General features: G+C 38.4%; 1 protein-coding gene across 4 annotated transcripts in view; it reads left to right on the forward strand.

Annotated features, from left to right (window-relative positions):
• The window catches only part of LOC113124135 (ras-specific guanine nucleotide-releasing factor RalGPS1), a 116,967-nt gene extending 93,806 nt beyond the window's left edge, over window positions 1-23,161 (forward strand). For 3 of the 4 annotated variants that reach the window (XM_026296595.1, XM_026296596.1, XM_026296597.1), the window contains 10 exons: window positions 3,757-3,824; window positions 11,295-11,421; window positions 12,824-12,975; window positions 13,156-13,204; window positions 13,805-13,885; window positions 14,979-15,084; window positions 15,200-15,292; window positions 15,965-16,093; window positions 16,176-16,267; window positions 19,342-23,161. In XM_026296595.1, coding sequence (XP_026152380.1) covers window positions 3,757-3,824; window positions 11,295-11,421; window positions 12,824-12,975; window positions 13,156-13,204; window positions 13,805-13,885; window positions 14,979-15,084; window positions 15,200-15,292; window positions 15,965-16,093; window positions 16,176-16,267; window positions 19,342-19,435 — 991 coding nt within the window. In that variant the 3' untranslated portion in view covers window positions 19,436-23,161. The remainder of the gene's footprint in view (window positions 1-3,756; window positions 3,825-11,294; window positions 11,422-12,823; window positions 12,976-13,155; window positions 13,205-13,804; window positions 13,886-14,978; window positions 15,085-15,199; window positions 15,293-15,964; window positions 16,094-16,175; window positions 16,268-19,341) is intronic. The other variant, XM_026296598.1, reaches the window with a different exon arrangement.
• Window positions 23,162-23,890: the final 729 nt, after the last annotated feature.

Raw genomic sequence — 23,890 nt, forward strand, 5'->3', positions numbered from 1 at the left:
TACCGTGCCACTCCCATCACAGTGACTGGACTGAGTCCTGCCCAACTGCTGACTGGCTGACAAATCAGGACTACAGTTCCTATTCTGCCACAACATCTGCAACCCAGTCACATTGCAGCAGAGAGATCAACAATCTAAATGAGACTATTGTTTCTTCTACAACAGACGTCATTCTGTACATCAGATCTACAACTAGGCCAGCATGTCAGTATGAAACTTGATGGAGAAAAAGGATGGAAAACACCTGCAAAAATCATTGCTAAAGCACCAGAGCCGAGATCCTACTTCATCCAAACTGAACAAGGAATGATCACTAGGAGACACATCCAGGAGGTGCCAGTATTTCTTGTTAGGTCCACAGAGTCTAGAATTGCAGAAAAAAAAACTCTCAATAGCAACACTGACTTGCAACAGTCCACCTGAAACACTCCCGTCAGTGAGAATCCACCAGTGCTTTTGGCTCCACCAATTAACATTAAGAGAACTTCAGGCAGAGTCATCAGACCACCTATTAGATTCAAGGACTATGTTCCTAAGTGAGACTGTAATTCATTTATATGGACAGTTTGGGTTGCATTGTGTTTGAAGCAGTCTTACCTCTTAAAAAGTGAGAGAGAAAAGAAATATCTTTTTGGGTCAATTGATAAATTTTGATTTGTTTATGCGCTCTTAATTATTAGCATAGGAAAAGGAGAAATACTGTCGGCCACATTTTAGTTAAATGTAGTTTGCATGTTAGAAAATCAGAAATTGCAAAACTAAAAGGGCGAGATGTGATGAAATAATGTTTGTTGTGTTCTCTTCCATCAGTAGATGTCACTATTCAGAGTATATGATAGGGAACACACTAGAGGCTGACATTCTTTTGTGAATCCCGCAGGATGGGAAACAAAATCACAATTAATTACGTAATTGGGATGGGAGTGAGCAAGAAACGGGAATTGTATTAACACTATGACACCCAACTTTATACACAAATACCTTTTATATAAATAAACTATATATTTTCATTTTGAACTCAATTCTAGTTGCCATGTCTCTTTATGCTCTCCTCCTGTTTGCTTTGGTGTGGCTGGTTAAGTCACATATCCACAACTGTTGTGGTGGTAATGCACTAAGTTGGTATGCCAATGACCACCAATAATATAAGAGAAGAACGTTTTCCCACACATGCGCATACATGTAGCCAAAAATCAGAATCAGAATGGAGTCAGACATGACAGATTCCGACCTAAAAAAAACAACAAACCAAAAATAAAACATATGGAACTGGGAGGGAATGGGAGTCATTCTTCTGGGTTTGTTAATAAACTGTGAGTTCCTTGCTCCGCTTGACTCCCTGTCTCTTTTCATGACAGTCTATTGACACATTTCTTATTTGAAGTTTGTGAAAACTTTTGTCACTTTTTTTTATTGATAAGGTCACAAGTGCAAGGGCTCAGATCTAAACCTCCTCAAGAAATTTTAAACATGCAGCCAAAAATCCCGGGCTAGATCCATGTGTTCTTGCTAAATTCAGGTCAATCTCAAGATTACCTTTTCTGTCGAAGATTTTATAGAAAATTGTTTACAATCAGATAATAGCATTCCTAAATGAGCACAACACTATGGAGATTTTTTTAAATCAGGTTTTAAAGTGAAGCATAGTACTGAATCTGCTCTTTTGAGAGTTTGTAATTTCTTAGCTTCTAATTCTGGTGGCTGTGTGGTTCTTGACTTAACCGCTGCATTTGAAACAATGGGTCTTGATCTACTCCTGATTAGAGTACTGGGTCGGTATAAGGGGTGTAGTTCTGGATTGGTTCAGGTCCCACTTAAGGGTAGAACCTTCTGTGTCTAGTCCCCCTCTGCTCCTCTTTTCTGTGGTATCCCCCTGGGCTCAATTCTTGGCCCTTTTCTTTTCTCTCTGTATTTGTTGCCCTTGGGCTCCATCCTCAGAAAACACAGCATCTCGTTCCACTGTTACACCAATGACTGTCAAGTCTATGTTCTTCTTAAAAAGAAGGATGGTTTTTCTGTGATAACAGTGATAACAAACAGTGCTAACAACCTGCATTGGAGGCTGGTGATGGTGATTCCAGTTCACACTCTGATCTTTCCCCTACCTACTGGTCCTTTGACTGCCCTTCAGAGCACTTGAACAAACAAAAGCTGAAAGAGGAAAAATTCCTGTGGTAATTATAAGACTGTTTTCTGAATATGAGTAACAGGTGGTCTAGCCAACATCATGTAACAGTCAAAATTACAGTACACATCATCTTCACTAGTTTCCTAAGGTATATGGAAAAGTTATATATCAGGAGTAGAAGGGATGAAGTGCTTATGGTGTCGTCATGTTTAGTAAACCTTGTCTTGTTTAGTTTGAGTGACTTTTCTCTGTTCTAAATCTTTTCAAAACTCACCAAGAACAATTTAATTTTATTCAAAACAATAATATTTTAATCAAACTTCAGGTTTCAAAAAGGATTTGACTTTCATTTTATGTTAAAGGAACTGATACTGGTAAAGCTAGCCACAAATGTGACTTTGTAGACACATTTTCTGTTACATATAACTTAAACAATGTACCCAGACATGAAACAGGACTGTATTTTAGGATTTGAAAAAAAATCTTTGTGTTTTTTCCCAATAAAACACTAACAATAATTATTAGTCAGCATACAGTCACTTAATTAGAAATACATATCAATATTGAGAGTTCCCAAAATGAATTTAGTTAGTAAATAATTAAAATGTGCATCCTGCAGCTCTGGAAAGTGTTGATTATGTTGCCAGAGTTGACATGGTTACAGAGAATTAATGACAGTAGTGATGAAAGAAAAACATAACCTCAGATGAAACCAGGCTGATTGTATGATGCAATGTGGATATTACAAATGGCAGACTGTGTTTCAAGTTTTCATCACACAACCCTTGTGTTTTTCTTTGGAGCCACAACTAAAAACAAAACCAAACCCATTCTTAATATTTATTGACTATTTTACCCACAGTTCCTTCCAACTAGTGGTTGAATAATGCTTTCCAAATGTGGTAAGGAGGGGCAGAATTTATTGTGACTATTCCCTCTGCTGCTAGACCAGCTGAGTATATGCAGACAATAGGAAAGCCCAATTCAATTCTCAATTAAGAGTACTCCAGGTTTAGACTCACACAAATGGATGGGAGAACTATTTGAAAAAATAAAGATATATGTCCTATGTGATAAAGACATAGGACATGCATAGGACAGTGGGATATTGCAATAAGATGTGTCAGTGTGGAGCACAGAGAAAATTCTTTGTGCTGGTTTGATGTTGTATCATATATCATATACAGCCAGTGTGTTACAGCCCATGATCTGATTTCCGTTCTGGACACTTATTTTGAGTTTCTATGTCCTGTCTCGCCTGGTTTAGCCTCAGGTACTGTCTACTGTCTGTCTGGTAACTTTAACTGTCACATTGTCTGCAGTCAGATGTACTTCAGATCACAACTACAGAGTTGTCTGCTGTGTATTCAGGCCATAAAACAGTAATATTTAATTGTAACCTACACTGTAGACTGGTTTTGATGTTTATTTTATTATCTTGGGTAACCAAATTAAAGTTGTGGTAATACTGCACCATTTTCTGGCTAATTAACTCCCTAATTGAACCATTGGAATTCATGTTACTGAACTGAGTGTGTTGTGTATTTCTGCCTTCACAGTAGTAACGATGAGATGATCAGAGAGCAGCAGTGAGCTGGTGTGTCTGATTGAAACCATTTGTGTTGCAGGCTGTCTCTTAAAATTGAACCTGGCAACAGTTCCCCTCGCATCGCTTCATCTAAAGAAGACCTGGCAGGTAAGACACACGTGGTACACATATATGGTAGAGTTACACTGGATTACAGTGTTTTCAGTGTAATGATTTTTTAGTTTTGTATTAGGACTATTGTATTGGCTGAGTGGTTAGCACTGTTACCTCACAGCAAGAAGGTAGGTGGGTTTACTCCGGGTACTCCGGTTTCCTCCCACAGTCCAAAAACATGTATGTCAGGTTGATTGGTGACTCTAAATTGCCCATAGGAGTGAGTGTGAGTGTGTGTGGTTGTTTGTCTTTGTGTGTCTATATGTGGCCCTGTGATAGACTGGTGACCTGTTCCCGGGTGTACCCCTGCCTTCCACCCAAAAGAGAGTTGGGATAGACTGCGGCAGATCCCCGTGACCCTGATTAAGGAATAAGGGGGTATAGAAAATGGACGGATGGATAGATCTATTAGGACTGTCACACTTGACCCTGGTGAAGCCTGATCTGGACTGCCTTAGGAGGCAAGCAGTGTTTGCCCGGGTTAGTACTTGGACATGACACTGCCTCGGAATACCAGGTGATGCAAGGGTTGGGCGTCAGTTTAGCGAAAAAACTCATTCCTACCAGACATCAGCGACGGGCCCTGTGACAGGCCAGCTCATTTGAAAGTCCCGTGTCATGCCATCATGGGTTCACTGTTACTGTTCACTAGAAGCTTTTGGTAGCAAATGGAAGGAGCTCTTGATATTTATTATGTCAAAATTACAGATCTTTAAGGAATAGCCGAGAGATAGATAAAAAAGGGATAGATTTAAAAAATGGATACTTACTTATATTATATACATAAATTCCCTTTAGGGTTCTGATTGAACAGAAGAGATACAGTATAAAGTGTTTCTGATTTTACAGATATCTAAAGTTATGTCATCTTCACATCAATGAAAACAGTGTTTAAACAATATTGGAATTATGATTATCCACAGCGTTCTGCAAGTTTACTTAGTTACAGTAGGTTTCTGTATTGATAGTTGATTGATTATAATTTGATTGAATTGAGTGGACTACACCAACAACCAAACTGGTCTCCTCTGTTAGTGTCATTTCCATCATTCTGCTGATCTCCCATCACCTCTCTGTGATTTCTGTAGTTAGTGTGATACTGAGGAGAATGCACACGCATTGCAGTCTCCTCAGTAGCTAAGCTGCATTAACTGTGCAAACAAACAGGCCAATGCAGTGGAAGCTTAATGAAAAGGTCCATGAGGAGGCTTATCCAGGGAGCGGGACGTGGGGGCAGTAGCTTACGCAGGGATGCCCAGACTTCCTTTTCCCTGGACACTTCCTCCAGCTCTTCCTGGGGGACACTGAGGCGTTCTCAAGGCAGCCAAGAGAAAGGTCCTATGTCTTCCCTGGAGCCTCCTCCCGGTGGGACATGCCCAGAACACCTCCCCAGGGAGGCGCCCAGGAGGCCTCTGGAACAGATGCCTCTCGAGCAGCGGTTCTACTCCAAGCTCCTCCTGGGTGACCAAGCTCCTCATCCTTTCTCAGAGGGAACGCCCAGCCACCCTGCCAAGAAAACTCATTTCAGCCTTTCGGCAGAGGAGTTTAGGTATCTGCTAGGACATTTTGCAAAATGCATTTATATTAAGATAATTAGAATATTAATGATTCATTGACCACTTGTTCAGAACATAAACATCTTTTTGGGCCATATGCCATACCACAAACCCCGTAAGGGTGGTGGAGATCATAAACGGTTTTCAACTGCTGAGAACACTGTATTATCATGTTTTTACAACAGAGACAAAATCTTCTTTTTTTTTTCAAAAAATGCACCTGAACACCACCAAGACTAAGAAGCTGGTGGTGTATTTTAGGAGATCAAAAGCACCATGTCAGTCAGTCTGCATTGATGGACAAGAGATAGAGACTGTACAGACCTTCACGTACCTGGGGGTGGTACTGGATGAAAAACTGGAGTGGTCTGCCAATGTGGATGCAGTGTTCAGAAAAGGGCAGCGTGTGCTGCAGAACTGAGAGGTTGAGGAGATCCTTTGTCCCCACAGCCATTAGACTTTTTAATAGTAACTGTTGATATGTTATTTATGTTATCAGTTATTGACTGGGTGCCTTTATCTGTTTTTCTGTTTATTGTATATAGTAAAATTTCTGCATAAAGTACATATAAGAGGTGCTGGACAATCTGAATTTCCCTCATGGGGAATGAATAAAGTATCTATCAGTTTAGCTATCTATCCATTCATCCATCCATCCATCCTTCGTTTCTCTGATTGGTTTACTCTGCATCCGTTGCTCCGCCCACTAGAATTAGCTCTCAAACAAAGTGATTCCACAATAATTCTTTTTATAGAATAGGAAAAGAGTTACTCTGGCTGCCCAGGCTACAATTCCCGGAGAGAAGAATTGTCTCTCTCGTCAATCACGTCATATTAGTTTCAGGAGTCAGATTTTCCATTTTTAGTCTTATATAACATTCATAATCCTCCTGCAATTATCCTTCTTGCAGTCTCAAAGTTTAGGTCAGTTTCCATTATAAATTAGCAGCCACTGATCTCTGGTCATATGTTGGTAGAAGTTTCTCATGTAAGTTTTGTTAGTTGTCATTATAGCACATTTTACTTGATATTTATGCTATAATATATAACATCATACCAAAATTACAATTACATATTAGACTGTATGACTGCATATGCTAGTGTTTGTCTCAGTGGATGTATAATGTATCTTCAACATTGCTTATCTTATAATGTTCAGATTTCCCTTTTATATGTCTATAGATGTATTTGCAAATATTCACTAATATAATGCAGAAAATACTATTATTGTTTTCTTTTCTTGGAGCTGTTCCATAGTGTGATCCATTTCTTTTTTTTCTGTAGTAATCCATTAGTGTGATGTACTTGTAAAATTCAGGTATCAACATTTCCAGAAATGTGCCTCATTTTTGGAAGATTGTTGCTGCTTTTTTTCTTCTTCTTCTTCTTCGCCTTCTTTTCATTGAGTACAGTATATGAGTTTTTACCTGTTGGTGAAGCAAAATAAGTTGTGTGTCAGCATCACTTTGGGTTGTGGTCTCATTTGTGTTTGACATTGAACAGGTTAAAGGTAACTTCTAATGCTTCACCTCTTGCAGTGTTACAAATGAAAACAGCAGATATGCTTGGAAATATGCATTATGCTTCTGTGTCCATGCATTGCACTTGTCATCATAATTGGAGCATTAAAATAGAGCTCTAGGTGTGTACAGTAATATATCATTTAATCTGTTGCAACTGCAGGGAAGTGCAATACTACATCACTGGAGCAACCATTTTTAAAATAGTTTTAGCAGTCACAGAGTGTATAAAGAAGACTGTTATTTAATGCCTTCTCTTTTATCATAAATTCTATCATTTTTTTCATAGCGATTACGATATGCGATGTGTAAAATGACTCATTTATTTATGTAGAAATATTGTATACAATATACATAAACACAGTGTGAAGAGATACAGTAGAGTGGTGCTTTGCTATTTATTTTAAACCACAAACTGTCTGTAATTGCAGAGCTTCCTGTGTACAGCTCCTAAGAAGCTCCACCAATCAAATTATTCTGTTTTGTTTCAGATTACAGCTGCTTAATGTTAGAGTTAAGGCCAAAACGCTTAGAACAGCTGCTTGCTTCAATTTTTTTCAATTCATCAGTCCACACTGACTCAGAAACACTTGTATTCTGTTTACTTACAGTAAACTGCTTATGCTTTACTTGTAATGTGGCTTTGTTCTACTCTCATATCCACTTGGAGGCATGGTTGTATGTGGGTATGCTTGTTCTTTAAGTGATTGTCTTGACAGTGGTTTTCCTGTTCTTTAAAGGTATAGTTAAAGGTATAGGTATAGATGTTATAAGTAGTGAAGCAAGCAGTTAAATCAGCATTACTACAATCAATGGCTACAAATATTTAAGCAAAAGAAACAGATAGCACACCATGGCAGTATATGCAAAAAAGTAGCCTGTGTATTTGTGCTTTTTATCTTTTACTTAGGTTCAACTGTTAAAAAAGAACCTTTTATATAATGAAACTCAGACACAGCTGCCAGGATCTTCTGGAGGTCTTCTAAAGATTGGTAGAGTGAGAACAATTGTTTAAAGTTAGAGAGTTAATAATGATATCTCAACTAAGGAGTTCTCTGATTTTGGTACTATAGCAGTGTACCTGTCAAACAGCACAACCTGCCAGGTTTTTTTCATTATCAATAGCAACTTTAATCATGCAGATTTAAAGATTTTTTTCCTGAATTTGCACAAACATGTCGAGTTTACAAGGGGAGAAATTGTACTGTTGTTTGTGTCTTAGGTATTGCTGCTAGATTAGTGCTCATTTTTACCAAAGACTGTGTGTCTTCACTTTTAGTTTTTAGTTTTAGTCTACCCTTTTGGTTTTTTGTACCTATTCATTGTTTTGTGAATAGGTACTCTTCTGTGTTGCACTTGGGTCCATGCGAATGTTATGTGTTACTGGTCAGATGATCATTTGGAGTTATATAACATGTCATGAATGGTCGATTCTGGCTCTCTCCACTGGCTTTTTGAATTATTCTGCATAAACAAATCTAATGCACTTCACACACAACCAAACAAAAGAATTTGGATTACTCATTCTCTATGTTCACCAAGTGAATATGGTAACATGGTTTCTTGGGACTAATGTTTCAAACCACAGTCTGGCTAATTCATTCAAGCTGGTTTGTTATTGCCTTACAGCAGTTCAAATAGTAACCAGGCACGTGTGCTTGAACTGACATTGGTCACTTGGAATATGACTTTTTAAAAGCTTTTTTGGACATGTCAAGCTCCTACTGAGGCAGCTGTAATTATATAGTGTCTTTAACAAATTTCATTTAATCCATTCAATAGTTGTGATGATTCAGTTTAAACCAAAGTGTGACAAACCAACCAACACTGCCAGGAACAGAGCTATGACACTTATATTGCATAACTAAAAATAAATATAAATCTTTACAAGTATAACTCCAATTCCATACAAGTGTATTCAATGTCCAGAATGCAATGATTTGCAAATCTCATAAACCCATATTTTATTCACAATAGAACAAAGAAAACATATCAAATGTTTAAACTGAGAAAATAACATTTTAGAAAAAAGTCTGAAAAAAAATCTGTAATTTTGAAATTGATGGCAGCAACACGTCTCAAAGAAGTTGGGAGAGGCCCATGTTTACCATGGTCTAGCATCTAATCCTCCTCTGTAAATGTCTGGGAACTGGAAGGAATGTTGTTCCATTCTTGCCTGATATAGGAGTCTAACTGCTCAACGGTCTTCTTTTCGTAGTTTTTAATTCAAAATGCAACAAAATATTTTTAATTGGTGAAAGTTCTGGGCTGCAGGCAGGTCAGTTCAGCACCCAGACCGCGGAATATGGTTTAGTATTGTCCTGCTGAAATATGGAAGGTCTCCCTTGAAAAAGACATTGTCTGGATGGGAGCATATGCTGCTCTAAAACATGGATATGTCTTTCAGCATTGATTAGTCCTTTCCAGTTGTGCTAGCTGTCCATTCCATAGGCACTAATGCACCCCATACCATCAGAGATGCAGGTGTTTGAACTGAGTGCTGATGACAAGCCAGAAGGTCTGTCTCCTTTTTAGTCCGGAGGACGTGGCATCCATGCTTTCCAAAGAGAATGTCAAATTTTGATTCGTCTGACCAAGAACAGATTTCCACTGTGCCACAGACCATTTTACATGAGCTTTGGCCCAGAGAAGACAGCAGTGTTTCAGGATCATGTTCATATATGGCTTCTTCTTTGTATGATAGTGCCTTAACTTCCATTTTTGGATGGCACAGCAAACTTTGTTTACAGACAGTGATTTTTTGGAAGTATTTCTGTGCTTATGCGATGATGTCTATCACAGAGTCATGCCTATTTTCCTATTTTAATGAGGGCCCAAAGATCACTGGGATCCAGCATTGCATTTCAGCCACATCCCTTGTGCACAGAGATTTCCCCAGATTCTTGGAATCTTTTGATGATATTATGTACTGTAGATGATATTTTCTCAGTTTAAACATTTGATATGTTTCCATATTCTATTGTGAATAAAATATGGGCTTATGAGATTTGCAAATGATTGCAAATTCTTTTTATGTAGATTTTAGTGTCCAAACTTTTTTGTAATTGGAGTTGTAATTAAGGTACAAATAGATCACATTATCCTGCTACATTATGTGGATTCCTTTACTGCTGACTTTACCACATGATTATTCCTGATTACCAGATAAGTAAAAATGTTCCACTAAGTTTCTAATGTGAGCTCATTCTATAGTACATCATCAATGAAAATACAGCATATGCATGTTTCAGAATAGGCACAATCACATGCAGCTTTGTGTTTACTCTGCAGGGTTGCAGCAGTCCTTACTTTTCACAAGGCTCACAGCACTTACTCCCACTAAATAACTTCACACACATTGCCATGAGTGTTCCTGACGTGTTCCAATCTGAACATGTTCAAGACAGATTGCCCTGCTGGGTCTAAACTGGTAACGTCTAGCTAATTGAACAGCCCCAGCGCGCTTCCAGTGGGAGGAAACAAGGAATGATTCAGAGGTTCCACTGGCACATAATGCACATGGTAACACAATCAATTACAAATCCAACACAAACCTGCTAGAAGGCCAAGCTGTGGCTAGACCTCATTATAGGGGGAGACCTGCAGTATTAAACACACACTAGCTGTACACAAAGCATATGTAGAGTCACTGCATTATGATGCTGTAAATAGTGTTACTTGTGCAAAGGCCCAACCTATGCCTCACTGACCTCATGGTGGATATGATTGAAAATAGTTATACATGTAGTCATATAAAATCTGCTGTATTTTCCCTATTGAAGGTCCGGATTATCAAAAATCCGGATTATCAACAAAGCCAACCAGGTATTTGCACAGAGAGCTCATTTCCCTTTAGGCCAGAGAAATCCTCAGTTTCAGTATGTATCAGTTGGTTTGCGGCAATTTGATTATTTCCAGATTTTTGAGGAATTTGCACTACCACAGTATAATACTATCTAATGTGGATCCTATATTATTCCATGTAGTGTACCTCTGTCTTACAGACGTGTCCTGCATCAAAAATAGCTTTTGGGAAAATTGTCAACCCCTCTCCTCCCCTCTTTGGTGTTTGGACGGATTATTAATAAAATCTAACTAAAACAGTAAATGTGAGGCAGAAAAGTAGGATTTAAAAAAAAAAAATACTATGGAGGGGGGTGAGGCCATGTAAAAAAGTGTCCTCAGCTTGATTGTTCTTAGAATTCAGCATGGATGCAGTGAGATTATTAAATTTTGGATCTACCTACACTAAAGAAACAGCTTGTCCATGTCCAGTGACACTACTGTAGTTTTTTTAAAGTCACATGAAAAATCATTACCTAATGTCTAATGTAATATCAAACACACTCTAATATGGAATAACAGATTATGTGTTCACTGTGTTTCAGGTCTCTCTGAGGTATCTGCCTCTATGAGGTATAATCGGCGGCCTACCTGCCCTGATGCCTCTGTGGGGGTTCGCATCCCCACCCCTCCTCCCTCCCACCACAGGAAGAGCCATAGTCTTGGAAACAAGTGAGTATGAAGATGCCAGTCCCAGTATCAGATTCAGAATTCTTCTAGCAGTGGACACCACTGCTCACCAACTCCCAGCAACTTTAGATGTTAACATTATTTATTGTAAATAAAACCTTGTAAACATTATCCAAAAATGACCAAATGTAAAGTTCCCAAAGTTATGTAGAGTGAACCCAGTCACTGTTAGATCTTTTATATATTACTAAGTCCTTATTGCTGGTGCATTTAAGTAGAAGCAGTATTTTAGTGTTTTTAGTGTAGCTTTTCTAGGTGATTATCACATTTCAAATGTAACCTCTATTTATGTTATTAATAAGAACAATAATAAAAAGTTCTCAGAATGTGCCAGTGTTTTCATTTGCAGTCTTTCGAAGAGAAGTTCAGAAAAACAGTGAAGGGATGGTTAGAAATTAAAGACAATGACACTCAAGACAATGAGACATGATAAAGTCAGTAATGGCAATCAATATTCTCATGGCTCAAGCCATGCAAAGAATCAGGAAACAGATTCTGTACACTATTACAGCAACACAATTCAGTATCCTTTACATTTAGTCATGCAAGAAACACAGCTAAGCAATCCTGATGATAAGCATGTTTGTGATTAAAAGTTTAAAGATGTAGTTACAAGTTGGTAAAATGCTAATATGATAAACCAAGCATGTAAGCCATGTAGCATAGAGTTGAAAAATCTGACTGTCACAGACAGTCATACTGCATTGTTCATAAAATACACTAAACTTGACATGCACAACATATGAGACAAGTTTTTGCAATAACAATAATAATGCTAAACTGTGTGCACATCCATAGGCCACCAAAACATGAACAAAGGGTTTAACATTATTATTGTTGTGAGAAGCTATGTTTTACTGTTCGCTGATTAGACACCTAGTCAGGACTGTGTGTGCATGTACATTTAATAGATAACCAGACCTTAGTATATATACTAACACTACATTCTACATTTCCACATTTTCAGTATCTGAAACAATAGTCCCCTTACTCCTAAATTTCCTGCAGTTTTGGCCATGGTTCCTAATGTAATGAATAGGTCTGAGGACAGTTCTACTGTACAATAGGCAGTTATAAAGGTCACTTCCAAGTAACTGCAAGAGATACTGTGCTTAAACTTGACATCAGAGGTTTAAAAGCATGTGTTTTATGTGTTTGTGTTTCTTGCTGTAATGGACACTGTTGTGTATGTGTATAATCAGTATGTTTTCACATATCAGTCATGACATTAACGGATAATGTGATACACAAGCCAAGGACTCACGATGGAAAAAAGTAATCAGAGTTTTAATGAAAAACTCTCTATCAGTATAAATAGCATGCCAGAATTTATAACTAACATCTGTATGTTTCTGCTGTTGTGTAATGTTTGATCTGTCCGCAGTATGATGTGTCAATATGGCATGTCAGAGAGCAGGAGCGCCACATTTCCCATAGAAAAAGCACGACACCTGCTGGATGACAGCTTCTTAGAGTCTCAGAGTCCTGTCAGAAATGATCCACACAGTATCTCTGTGTCCAATGGCCAATCATTAGGTATGCATATACTGTATGATGCAATCATTTTTTCTGTTTGGGACAATAACATCTAATGACCTTGTGTTCATGACAAATATAATTAAACTGCTGATCCAGTTTTTGCTGATGCATAATTAGCCTAACTAGATATTCCCATATACTTCTAATGAAACTTCTTTGTGTTTTTTTCCCTAATAGGCAGCAGTGAAAGTTCCTTTGGGGAGGAGCTGTCACCTGGGATGGAGAGGTGAAAGCCATTCTCACATATAACCTATTATATCTTTAAAAATAAACTAAGCCTACAGCATTAAAGTAATTTCACTCTTTAAGGACAGAGAAGTAAACAACCATTCACAACAATCAGGCCTACAGTATTTTTACAGGGTTGAACCTCAGTGATTCCTCATTTGAGACATTAGCCAGACAGACGTTAATTTAGTGTTAGTTATACATGAGACCATGTCATTTGCTAACCTACACCTAAATCACTGTATAAGATTTATACACACGTTTGCTTTGCACTGCAACTTCCTGGAGCTGCAGCTTGACTCTGCATGAGATTTGTTGACAATACAAAAAATATAGATTTATTGTTTGAACTTGTGAATTTGTCTTAAAATACACTTCTGTTGTATCTCTGCCTGCAGCATATTCATTATGCATATCATATCCATGTATTTGAATGTTGCTAGTTTCTAACATCAAGTTAATCATGCTGTAGTTTGAATTGGCTTTGATTCACACCCTGACTCCTTCCGGTGACATGAGATACAGTGAACACTTGTGCTAACCAAAAGACCAAGCCCACAAGCCCCTCAGACTGACTGTTACAATGTGTGACAAACAGGGGACGCATGTACGCAACTCTGGGCCCCAACTGGAGGGTCCCACTTCGCAACTCCCCCCGGAGCCGCAGCTATGTTTACAGGTACAGTGAAGTAGGAGAGCAATAAATTAATAGCACTTCAAAAAACAATGAATTAATATTTATTAGGAAATTAAGTTATAGCTACTGTAATGTGCTTTATCTCAGCTCATTGCCTCACTGCATGCTGGTGGAAGTCAGGTGGCATTTTTAACACCGCTTTCATATATTCAGGAGCTCAGATTCAATCTGTTCTTTTCCACTCTTGGTTCAGAGGCAGATATATAAGACATGTGCAGGGTTGGGTGCAGTTTAAGATTTGTAGATCCATGTTTCAATACAATATCACCAGTGCAGATGAAAAAACGTATCTTGCATTTGATGCGAATTTTCAGTACAATTTTTGATATTGCCAAGAAGTAGCAAGCATCAATACCCAGCCCAAGGCACTGATTTCTTAAAACCTGGACATTTAACCTAAACATTTGTTTTTTGTAATTTGGGTGGACAAACATTGCAGTCAGGGGTTTTAAATGTGAAGATGACTCCAAAACTTTGAGTGGATACATTAAAAAAAAACAAACACAAGGACTGTTCAATTTGTAGAGGCTCAGTCTGACATTTTGAGGAATAGTCTTCCTTGTCAACTTAAATATTTCATTTCAGTTTCATCTCTTTGTGTTTGATAGAAAGTGATAGAGCTCCAGTATATGTTGTGCAGAGACTGGAAGCACACTGTAACTGCTATCCAAGTGACTTCTAATTTCAACACATAAGTTAACGTTTAGGCACTACTCCAGCACCATTTTTAGGACATTTTAGCCCCACTCTAATATTCAGATTATATTATTAGAAACCTTATGCTGTATATATGCCTTCTTCACTTCACTCCTACAGTCTGTCACCATCAGTGCTGAGGGAGTGCACTTTATGTTTTGTCTTGTGCCTGCCTTATTCATCTAATAACAAAAGTACCATCATGTTAAGATTGGTCTCTTATGTGCTGTCCCTATATGAAGATTATTCACTGTCATTGTAACAACACACTATAATGTAGTTGTTCCACTTTGGCCATATTGAACACTGAACACACACACACTGAGGGAGCAGAAACCTGTTTCAGTTTCAACACCTGCTTGCATCCTTTCATCATTAGCTCCACTGCTGCCAACTCCTACTACGGCTGCAGCGAAGCTGGCAGCGTGACCATTGAAGGACCCCTGCGACGGAAAACATTACTGAAGGAGGGACGAAAACCCAAGGTAACATGATTCTGCTTTCACTATGGCTTGAGCTGTTTTCCTCACATTGGAAAGGCATTATATGATTAGAGTGAGTGAGTAAGATTTCCACTTATTTAATTTTGCTTACCTGTAGCTGTCATCATGGACCAGATTTTGGATCACTCTGTCTGGATCGACACTGACATTCTATGGCGCCAAAGCACTGAGAGCTTCTGAGAGGAAACATGTGAGTTTGATGCTAGACTTCAGACTTTTAATGCAAATGGCAGATTTCTACTTAGCACTTAACAACAAGCAGAAGTGCATTATGAAATTCATTCAAGTAATGTTAAACAACTGTGCCAACATCAGGGTGGGGGAGATGAAGCAGTGTCTCCTCCTCCTCTCTCAGGGTGTCTGAATGCTGACACTCACTCCAAACTGTGTTTCAGCTGCAGACGTTATTACCTGCAATTTGAAATCTGCAGTATAGCTCTTACTTTGGGGCTCAGTTATGCTATGGGGTTGCTTTGCTTTGCTTTTGCTATATTAAACAAGCAGAATAAAATCAGATTATCAAAGCATTGAGGAGGAAAACATACTGAACTCTCTCTCAGTCTGAGCTCATGGCTCCTCCAACAGGGTAATAACCCAAACATGCATCGAAAAGCACCAGTAATGGACGGTGCAGTGTGGTGAACTGTGAACTAATGTGAATTTACCTGGAGGGACCTTCTTTGGTTTATTTTCTTTAAGCAGTTAGTCGAAAATATTTGCAGAATTAGCATGCCCCTGATTTTTTTTAAAACACTGCACTACTCCTTTTTTCAAAACACACCAAGCATGGTTATTCTCAGTGATAATGAACTAGTTTAAAATTACTATTGTTTGCCGTTCATGTTGTTTTCACACTCAACAGTCTGTATGTACTGTATGCTGCAGTATAAGTCCAGCCCCTGTAAGAAGGTGTGTGTTACTGGATGGATGGTGGTACTGCCAGATGATCCAGCAAGACCCAACATCTTCCAGCTCAATGACCCAGACAAAGGTCTGCTTCATCACACATTGCTTGTTTTTGGCTTTTTCTTCATTTTATTTCAGATAATCACATAATTTGTGTCACTATGCAGGCAATGTTTACAAGTTCCAGACAGGATCCAGGTTTTCAGCGATCATATGGCACAAAAATCTGGAAGAAGCTTGTAGGAGCACTAGACCACAGGTATGTTCAGCACACACACTCATCTGTTCCAGGGGTTGGTTTTGATCTGATGCACCAACCAATGTTCCTCAAGAGACATCTAGAACTACAGAGATGCAGTATATGATATATGGTCAGCAAATCTAAAAATAATCAGAAAGATCAGCTAAACATTTCTCTAGCTGTTTCACCAGTATACCAATATAAATTGATTGACTACTGTAGATTTGTGCTGGGTTAAAGAGTGGTGCCAGGGTTAGCATTGTTGACTCACAGTGAGTTCAAAACCCATTCAACCCTGGGGCTTATTTGTGTGGAGTTTTCATGTTCTCCCCATGTCTGTTTGGGTTTTCTCCCCCCATAGTCCAAATACATGGAGTTTGGGGTTAGGCTAATTGGTCACTGTAAATTGCCTGTAGCTGTGAATGTGTCTATGTGTCAGCCGTGTCATAGACTGGTGATAAATCCAGGGTGTCAATGTCATCTGGGACTGACTCCAGCCCACCATGACCCTGAATTGGACTAAGCAGTAGAAAAAGGGTAGATGGATAGATTAATATTTAAATGCATTAGTAACCTCTGAGAAAAAAAGATGAAAAGATTTTCTCAATTCTGCTTCTATTTCCTGCCTTTAAATTTTTAATTAGTAACTGAATTTTATTTTTGCAACTTTATTGATGTCTTCAGGCAAAGGGTAGACTTGGGCATAGTTGTACTGGAAAGGGACTGTTAATACTATAAAAAATAGGCTACATAATCAGGTTTTCCAGTATTTTACATACAGTGGGTACGGAAAGTATTCAGACCCCTTTAAATTTTTCACTCTTTGTGTCATTGCAGCCATTTGCCAAAATCCAAAAAGTTCATTTTATTTCTCATTAATGTACACTCAGCACCCCATCTTGACAGCAAAAACCAGAAATGTAGAAATTTTTGCAAATTTATTAAAAAAGAAAAACTGAAATATCACCTGGTCATAAGTATTCAGACCCTTTGCAGTGACACTCATATTTAACTCACATGCTGTCCATTTCTTCTGATCCTCCTTGAGATGGTTCTGCTCCTTCATTGGAGTCCAGCTGTGTTTAATTAAACTGATTGGACTTGATTAGGAAAGGCACACACCTGTCTATATAAGACCTTACAGCTCACAGTGCATGTCAGAGCAAATGAGAATCATGAGGTTGAAGGAACTGCCCAAGGAGCTCAGAGACAGAATTGTGGCAAGGCACAGATCTGGCCAAGGTTACAAAAGAATTTCTGCAGCACTCAAGGTTCCTAGAGCACAGTGGCCTCCATAATCCTCAAATGGAAAAAGTTTGGGACGACCAGAACTCTTCTGGCCGTCCAGCCAAACTGAGCAATCATGGGAGAAGAGCCTTGGTGAGAGAGGTAAAGAAGAACCCAAAGATCACTGTGGCTGAGCTCCAGAGATGCAGTAGGGAGATGGGAGAAAGTTCCACAAAGTCAACTATCACTGCAGCCCTCCACCAGTCGGGGCTTTATGGCAGAGTGGCCCGACGGAAGCCTCTCCTCGGTGCAAGACACATGAAAGCCCACATAGAGTTTGCCAAAAAACACATGAAGGACTCCCAGACTATGAGAAATAAGATTCTCTGGTCTGATGAGACCAAGATTGAACCTATTGGCGTTAATTCTAAGCGGTATGTGTGGAGAAAACCAGGCACTGCTCATCACCTGCCCAATACAATCCCTACAGTGAAACATGGTGGTGGGAGCATCATGTTGTGGGGGTGTTTTTCAGCTGCAGGGACAGGACGACTGGTTGCAATTGAAGGAAAGATGAATGTGGCCAAGTACAGAGATATCCTGGAAGAAAACCTCTTCCAGAGTGCTCAGGACCTCAGACTGGGCCGAAGGTTCACCTTTCAACAGGACAATGACCCTAAGCACACAGCTAAAATAACAAAGGAGTGGCTTCGGAACAACTCTGTGACCGTTCTTGACTGGCCCAGCCAGAGCCCTGACCTAAACCCAATTGTGCATCTCTGGAGAGACCTGAAAATGGCTGTCCACCAACGTTCACCATCCAACCTGACAGAACTGGAGAGGATCTACAAGGAAGAATGGCAGAGGATCCCCAAATCCAGGCATGAAAAACTTGTTGCATCATTCCCAAGAAGACTCATGGCTGTACTAGCTCAAAAGGGTGCTTCTACTCAATACTGAGCACAGGGTCTGAATACTTATGACCATGTGATATTTCAGTTTTTCTTTTTTAATAAATTTGCAAAAATTTCTACATTTCTGTTTTTTTCTGTCAAGATGGGGTGCTGAGTGTACATTAATGAGAAATAAAATGAACTTTTTTGATTTTGGCAAATGGCAGCAATGACACAAAGAGTGAAAAATATAAAGGGGTCTGAATACTTTCCGTACCCACTGTAGATCCAGTGTCAAGATAAAGGTCAGTTTCTAACAGTTTCATTCTTTGTTGGTTGTAAGGTACAATATAGCTGCAGTCATTTCCATGTGATGACAGCCATGGGTATTTAAAGAAATATTTGTCCAGATCATGGGATTTTGTCCCTGTCAATTTAATAAACAGCAGTTGATTATTTTTTTAACCACTTAACATCATGTATCTTTATTAATATGAATTGATTAGCAATTTCTGATTAATATAAAAACTCCCACCCAATGGGAATTTGACAGAACAGCTACTCTTCTAAAGCATTGCATTCCCAACTTTGACTTTTTTTTCCTATTCTTCCATGTTCACTGTGGACATCAGACTTCTGAAAGAATAAATAAATACAAAAGTATCAAGAAATTATTTGTGCAATATTAAAGGCTCCAGTAAGCACTCCACACTACTGAGCCACCATCAAATAGAAGACATGCACAGTTAATCTATCTACTGAACATAGTTGAGCATTTAGCAACTAGTGTCAGAAGTTTCTCTCAGGAATTTCTAGAGACCAAAAACTAAAAGGACCAGGAATGTTGGAGGTACATACATGATTCCAAATGAATACCAATACTGATATGTACTGATTTGCCTAAATAAGTTTGATAACCCTTTTAAATGTTATATCAGTATTGGATTTATATCTGTTCTATTCTTTCAACAGATACCAGCAAACCTCATGTCATTTGAATGACAGACCTTACCCAGTGGGGTGTTATTGTGCCAAACTTTGGGAAGTGGAATTTTTTGATATGTAGTGAAGTGGGAGAGTGAAGCATATGAGACTGCAGAAGAAGCTCTGATGCAAGATGTGTGACTACACCTGCTGTCTTCTGCACCATGCCGAAGTGTTATGTAAACTCCGGAAGAGTTTGGTTGGGTTGTCCCTTTGTTTCTCTCTCTAAGCTTCCTTGTTCACTGTTCTTCATCATGCTATACATATGTGAATAAGCAGATCATTTTGGCTCATGCTGGGTTTCAGCTTGGGTGAAAAGATGCATCCATGCATAAATTTGGATGACAGTGATATTTGACTGATGTTCCAACCAGTCGTATTTGCCCTTCAAATGGAGCTTGGTTTTTCCATATGTAAAAGTTGAAAAAGACACCCCCATTTGAAACTACTACAAAATGAATGCCTACTTGTTTTGTGTAAAATAAGGTAAAGCATTTAGTTTTTTCTGCATTTCAACGTCATACTGAGGAGGAGGCGGCATCCCAACTTGTGTCCTCAGTAAAGGTCTGGATTGGTGAGCCTGAAAAACGTGATCTCAATGGAAGGCCTCATTATTACTGTGAAAGATGAGCATTGCACCAAAAGGGACAGCCAATGAGTCTTCGATACTTTGAGCCCTGTAACCTACAGCTGGACTGAATCATTCCCAAAAAATACATTATGTTGTCTTACAAAAACATTATGGAGCCATGATTTTGGCTTTATAGCCACTGTTGATCCAATGAGGGAGCAGCCCTGGATTACTTCACTTTTTCACTCTTTGCTACCTCAGTTGGTAGTCCTCCTGTAAAAGGCGTGTGCAAATATACATAAAGTTTACAAATAGCAGCAATTACTATTTTCTACAGAACAAATCATAATTTGACAAACAAACATGAAAACAAAGTGACACCTACAATCAGTAATTCAGAAAACAGCAAGTTGAGGCAGCTGGTTGCGTGAATTTAAAGCAATTTACAATGAAGCACCAAGCTCTCAACAATCATGTGTAAATATTGTATTTATTTGTAAGAGAGTTTATTTTTGACAATTGGCCATGAAAGGGAATTGGTAAGATAGAACCTGCTCCTCAGAGAGACTGTTGGTGGGAAGCCACACTAAAACTTAGTTTTGATCTCATACACTAGGATAAGGAAAGGACTCCATCAGCATTGGTGTATAATCTACGTCAAAAGCAAGCCGTGTTGGATTTAAAGGGTAGTTTTTCTTTATGAACACTTGTGCTATTTAAGTTTGACTGATATCCTTTCAGTAATTACTGAGAGTGGGAACACAAATTTACAGAGTTCAAATATGTCATGGGTTTGTTCATTAGTGAGGGCAGGATGGATCAAAAGGTGGATTGGCACCAAATTCATTATAATGTGGATATTACTCCAGTGGTGATGTGATAGTAGTAACCCTGATATTCAGCCTGATTGGTTGATCTATATTCCAACTATCACCCATGATCATTGGTTTTGCATGATGATTAAGATTGAGATCACAGGGACAAGCAGCTAAAATTAGATTTTTTTGGAAAGGTGGCTGGGCCTACCCTAAGAGTTTGGGGGGAGAGCATCAGTAAGGTTGGCTTATGCTTGAAAAAAACCTGCTGTCTAGCCTGTTCATACCTGACGCACATCATAAGACTCTTATGGAAGAAAATTATAGTGTTGACTGTGGTTACTCACAAGTGACAGAAATAGTTGTGTAATGAATAAAAAGGAGAGAGAAGTGGGAGAAGTTTAAACCCTTACTTCCTCAGCTCTGTACAGCTGGAGAATCAGTTTGTCAAAAGGATCTGAATGTGGGATTGCCCAGAGGTTACAAAAATCACAACTTCCCATTTCAGTGTCCCAGCCTTCTGCCACATTTTTCCAACACCAGAATGAGCCTTTCTGAAACCAACAATCTGCTGTCTTGACAACACCGTATGAACCAGCTTGGTTAAAGTCTAAGTCAACCAATTTGTGTGTGTGTCTGTGTGTGTGTGTTGCACACATAGTATACAGTTTTGTATGTGATGTTGATACAGGAGATTTCCATAACAGTTCATGTTGAGTCTTATGTGCCATGTAATAAGTCTTTGCCTTGTTTTTCAAGACACAAACAAACAAACAAAAACTATTGTCTTTCACCAAAATATCTAGTGAACGAATAGGATTTCTTCAACAAGTCAAACTGATTCTTCATTATTGTCTGTCAGCAGGGAACTGCAGTCAGGAAGGCTCCCCTGAAATCTAGAGGATGTAGCAGAGATGATGGATGTTTACATCTGTTTACTACAAATTGCTACAAATATACATCACATCAAATTTACCTCACATTATGCAGAACAATTAGAAAATAGAGTTTACCACTCCAGGCATTCTGTTTCCATTAATTTTCTGTAGAAAATCTCTTGATTGGTTCTTGAGACCTTGAGTTCATAATGAACATTTGCTCATTCTGGATTGGCCAATATTATGCTAGTAACTGTTTTAAGACAAAATAAGTAAGAATGGGGTGATTAGTAGAGAAATGTCAAAGTTCAGCATGTTAGTATTGTTCTTGTGAGAATTATTGTGCCTATTGTAAATACAGCCTCACAGAGCCACTAGCATGACTGCGTTGTGTATAAAATGCCCCACTCAGTCCATATCTATGATTTGTACAGACTGTAATATATTGGCTAAATTATTTTCAAGATCAGTGGAAGGAGTGGCTGCTTGGGAAGATATATTTCTTATAACTCTAAAATTCAGTATTAATTTTATTGATTTGTGTTTAGTATAGCCATTATAGTACTGAACCTTGAGGAGCACAGAGGTATGAGTATTGAATTTTTTTAATTGGAGCTGCATGCAGGAATTCTGTAGCTGAACCACAATATCTTGTCTTGTATGTTGATGTAGCTACAATAGCTGTTTCCCCCTGCGTCCAGTCGATGTGAGCTACTGTAGCTAGGCTACACACCCAGCCCTGGTGGACTGGACCAGTAATATGTAATTCTGTATCAGATGTACAGATGTAAAACTGATATTTATCTTAACAGAATTTGAATAAGAGTGCAAAAGCTTCTGATAGACTAAAGATAGCTATTTTGTTTTGTTACCTTTAACCATCTTGTGCTGTGCTTTTACCATTTACCATTTTAACAAAACAAAATAATATATTGTTATAACAAGAAGAGTTTCCTGTTAAAACAGGAAAAAATGGTATCTAGTAATAAGAATATATGTCATAATCAGTGTTCAGCACTAAATGTTATGTAATAGTTACTAATTTACTCATTAATGAGTAGTTTAAGTAATGAATATTTTTTAAATGGTAATAAAATTACAGTTATTCCAAATAATGGCTCATTGCTGCATTGTGTGTAAAGGCATTTTGATGGAGTTGACAGCTGAGAAAGTTTCAAGTTACAATAAAACACATTACTAATTTCACAGTTGCATTACTTCTTCAGTGAGTGATATGTAATGAATACCTGATTACAGTTTTCAAGTAACTTGCCTAACACTGGTTAAAATATCTTGCAAAGCAAGGAAAAAGACATTCATTAAAATAACAAACCTTTCACATTATAACAAAAAGCAGAGTGGATATTTATTGTCGTGCAGGCAGCAATACACAGGTGTAAGTTTTGGTTAATAAAAAGCCTGACAAATCAATCATTCATCCAACAATCATACAAAAATGCTGTGATGTCAAAGAGGAGTCTTCCTCAATAATGCACCTCAGAATGGCCAGTACAATATTAAAGGGAGAGCAACCAAGACATAAATGGTTTGGCAAAATTTTCTGCTGATAATTTTAAACCACTATCGATTATTATGAAATCACCCAACCCTAGTATTCAAAATAACCAAGCATAGTGACACTAAACACTTTTACACTATGCCACTACTTTGTCACTACTAAGATTGTGGCAGCAAAATGGCTCTTCATTTCCAGTGTTTTGTCACTGTTTAGTCTATTGCTGACATGACCACACACAATAGTATTTGACACTGTGTTGGCTATCACTGTAAAGAAATGCAGGATATACTGTAGGAGACGCAAATGAGCCAACAGTCACACACGCTCTTAAATTGCAATACATATATGTATGTGTGCTTGTATCAGCAGTTTTCATTACCTTCTATCTATAAAATAAGTTGTTAAATGTATTTTTGTATAACCAATGCTGATGGATCTGTGAGTGGCTGATCAAAACAGCAGCACTAGACTTAGTCTGCCTTCTAGTTTTCATTTTTAAAATGTTTTTTTTCTTCCCAAATAATTACAAACATCCCACAACATGTGGGAGTCCCATGTTGTGCTGTGTCCCAGCATGTGGCAGTTAGCTTTCCAAAATGCAGCTATTGTGTTTGACCCAATACAAATGTTGACTCAAGCACCAAGAGATCACAGGTGTAGGGACAAATTCCCCCAGTTTTTTTCTATTAAATGAAGATATAACTGATTCCAAATTACATTTGTTCCAGAAGTTTCAATCACATTACACTTGAAG

The sequence above is a fragment of the Mastacembelus armatus genome, chromosome 12 (assembly GCF_900324485.2).
Source record: "Mastacembelus armatus chromosome 12, fMasArm1.2, whole genome shotgun sequence".
NCBI lineage: Eukaryota > Metazoa > Chordata > Actinopteri > Synbranchiformes > Mastacembelidae > Mastacembelus > Mastacembelus armatus.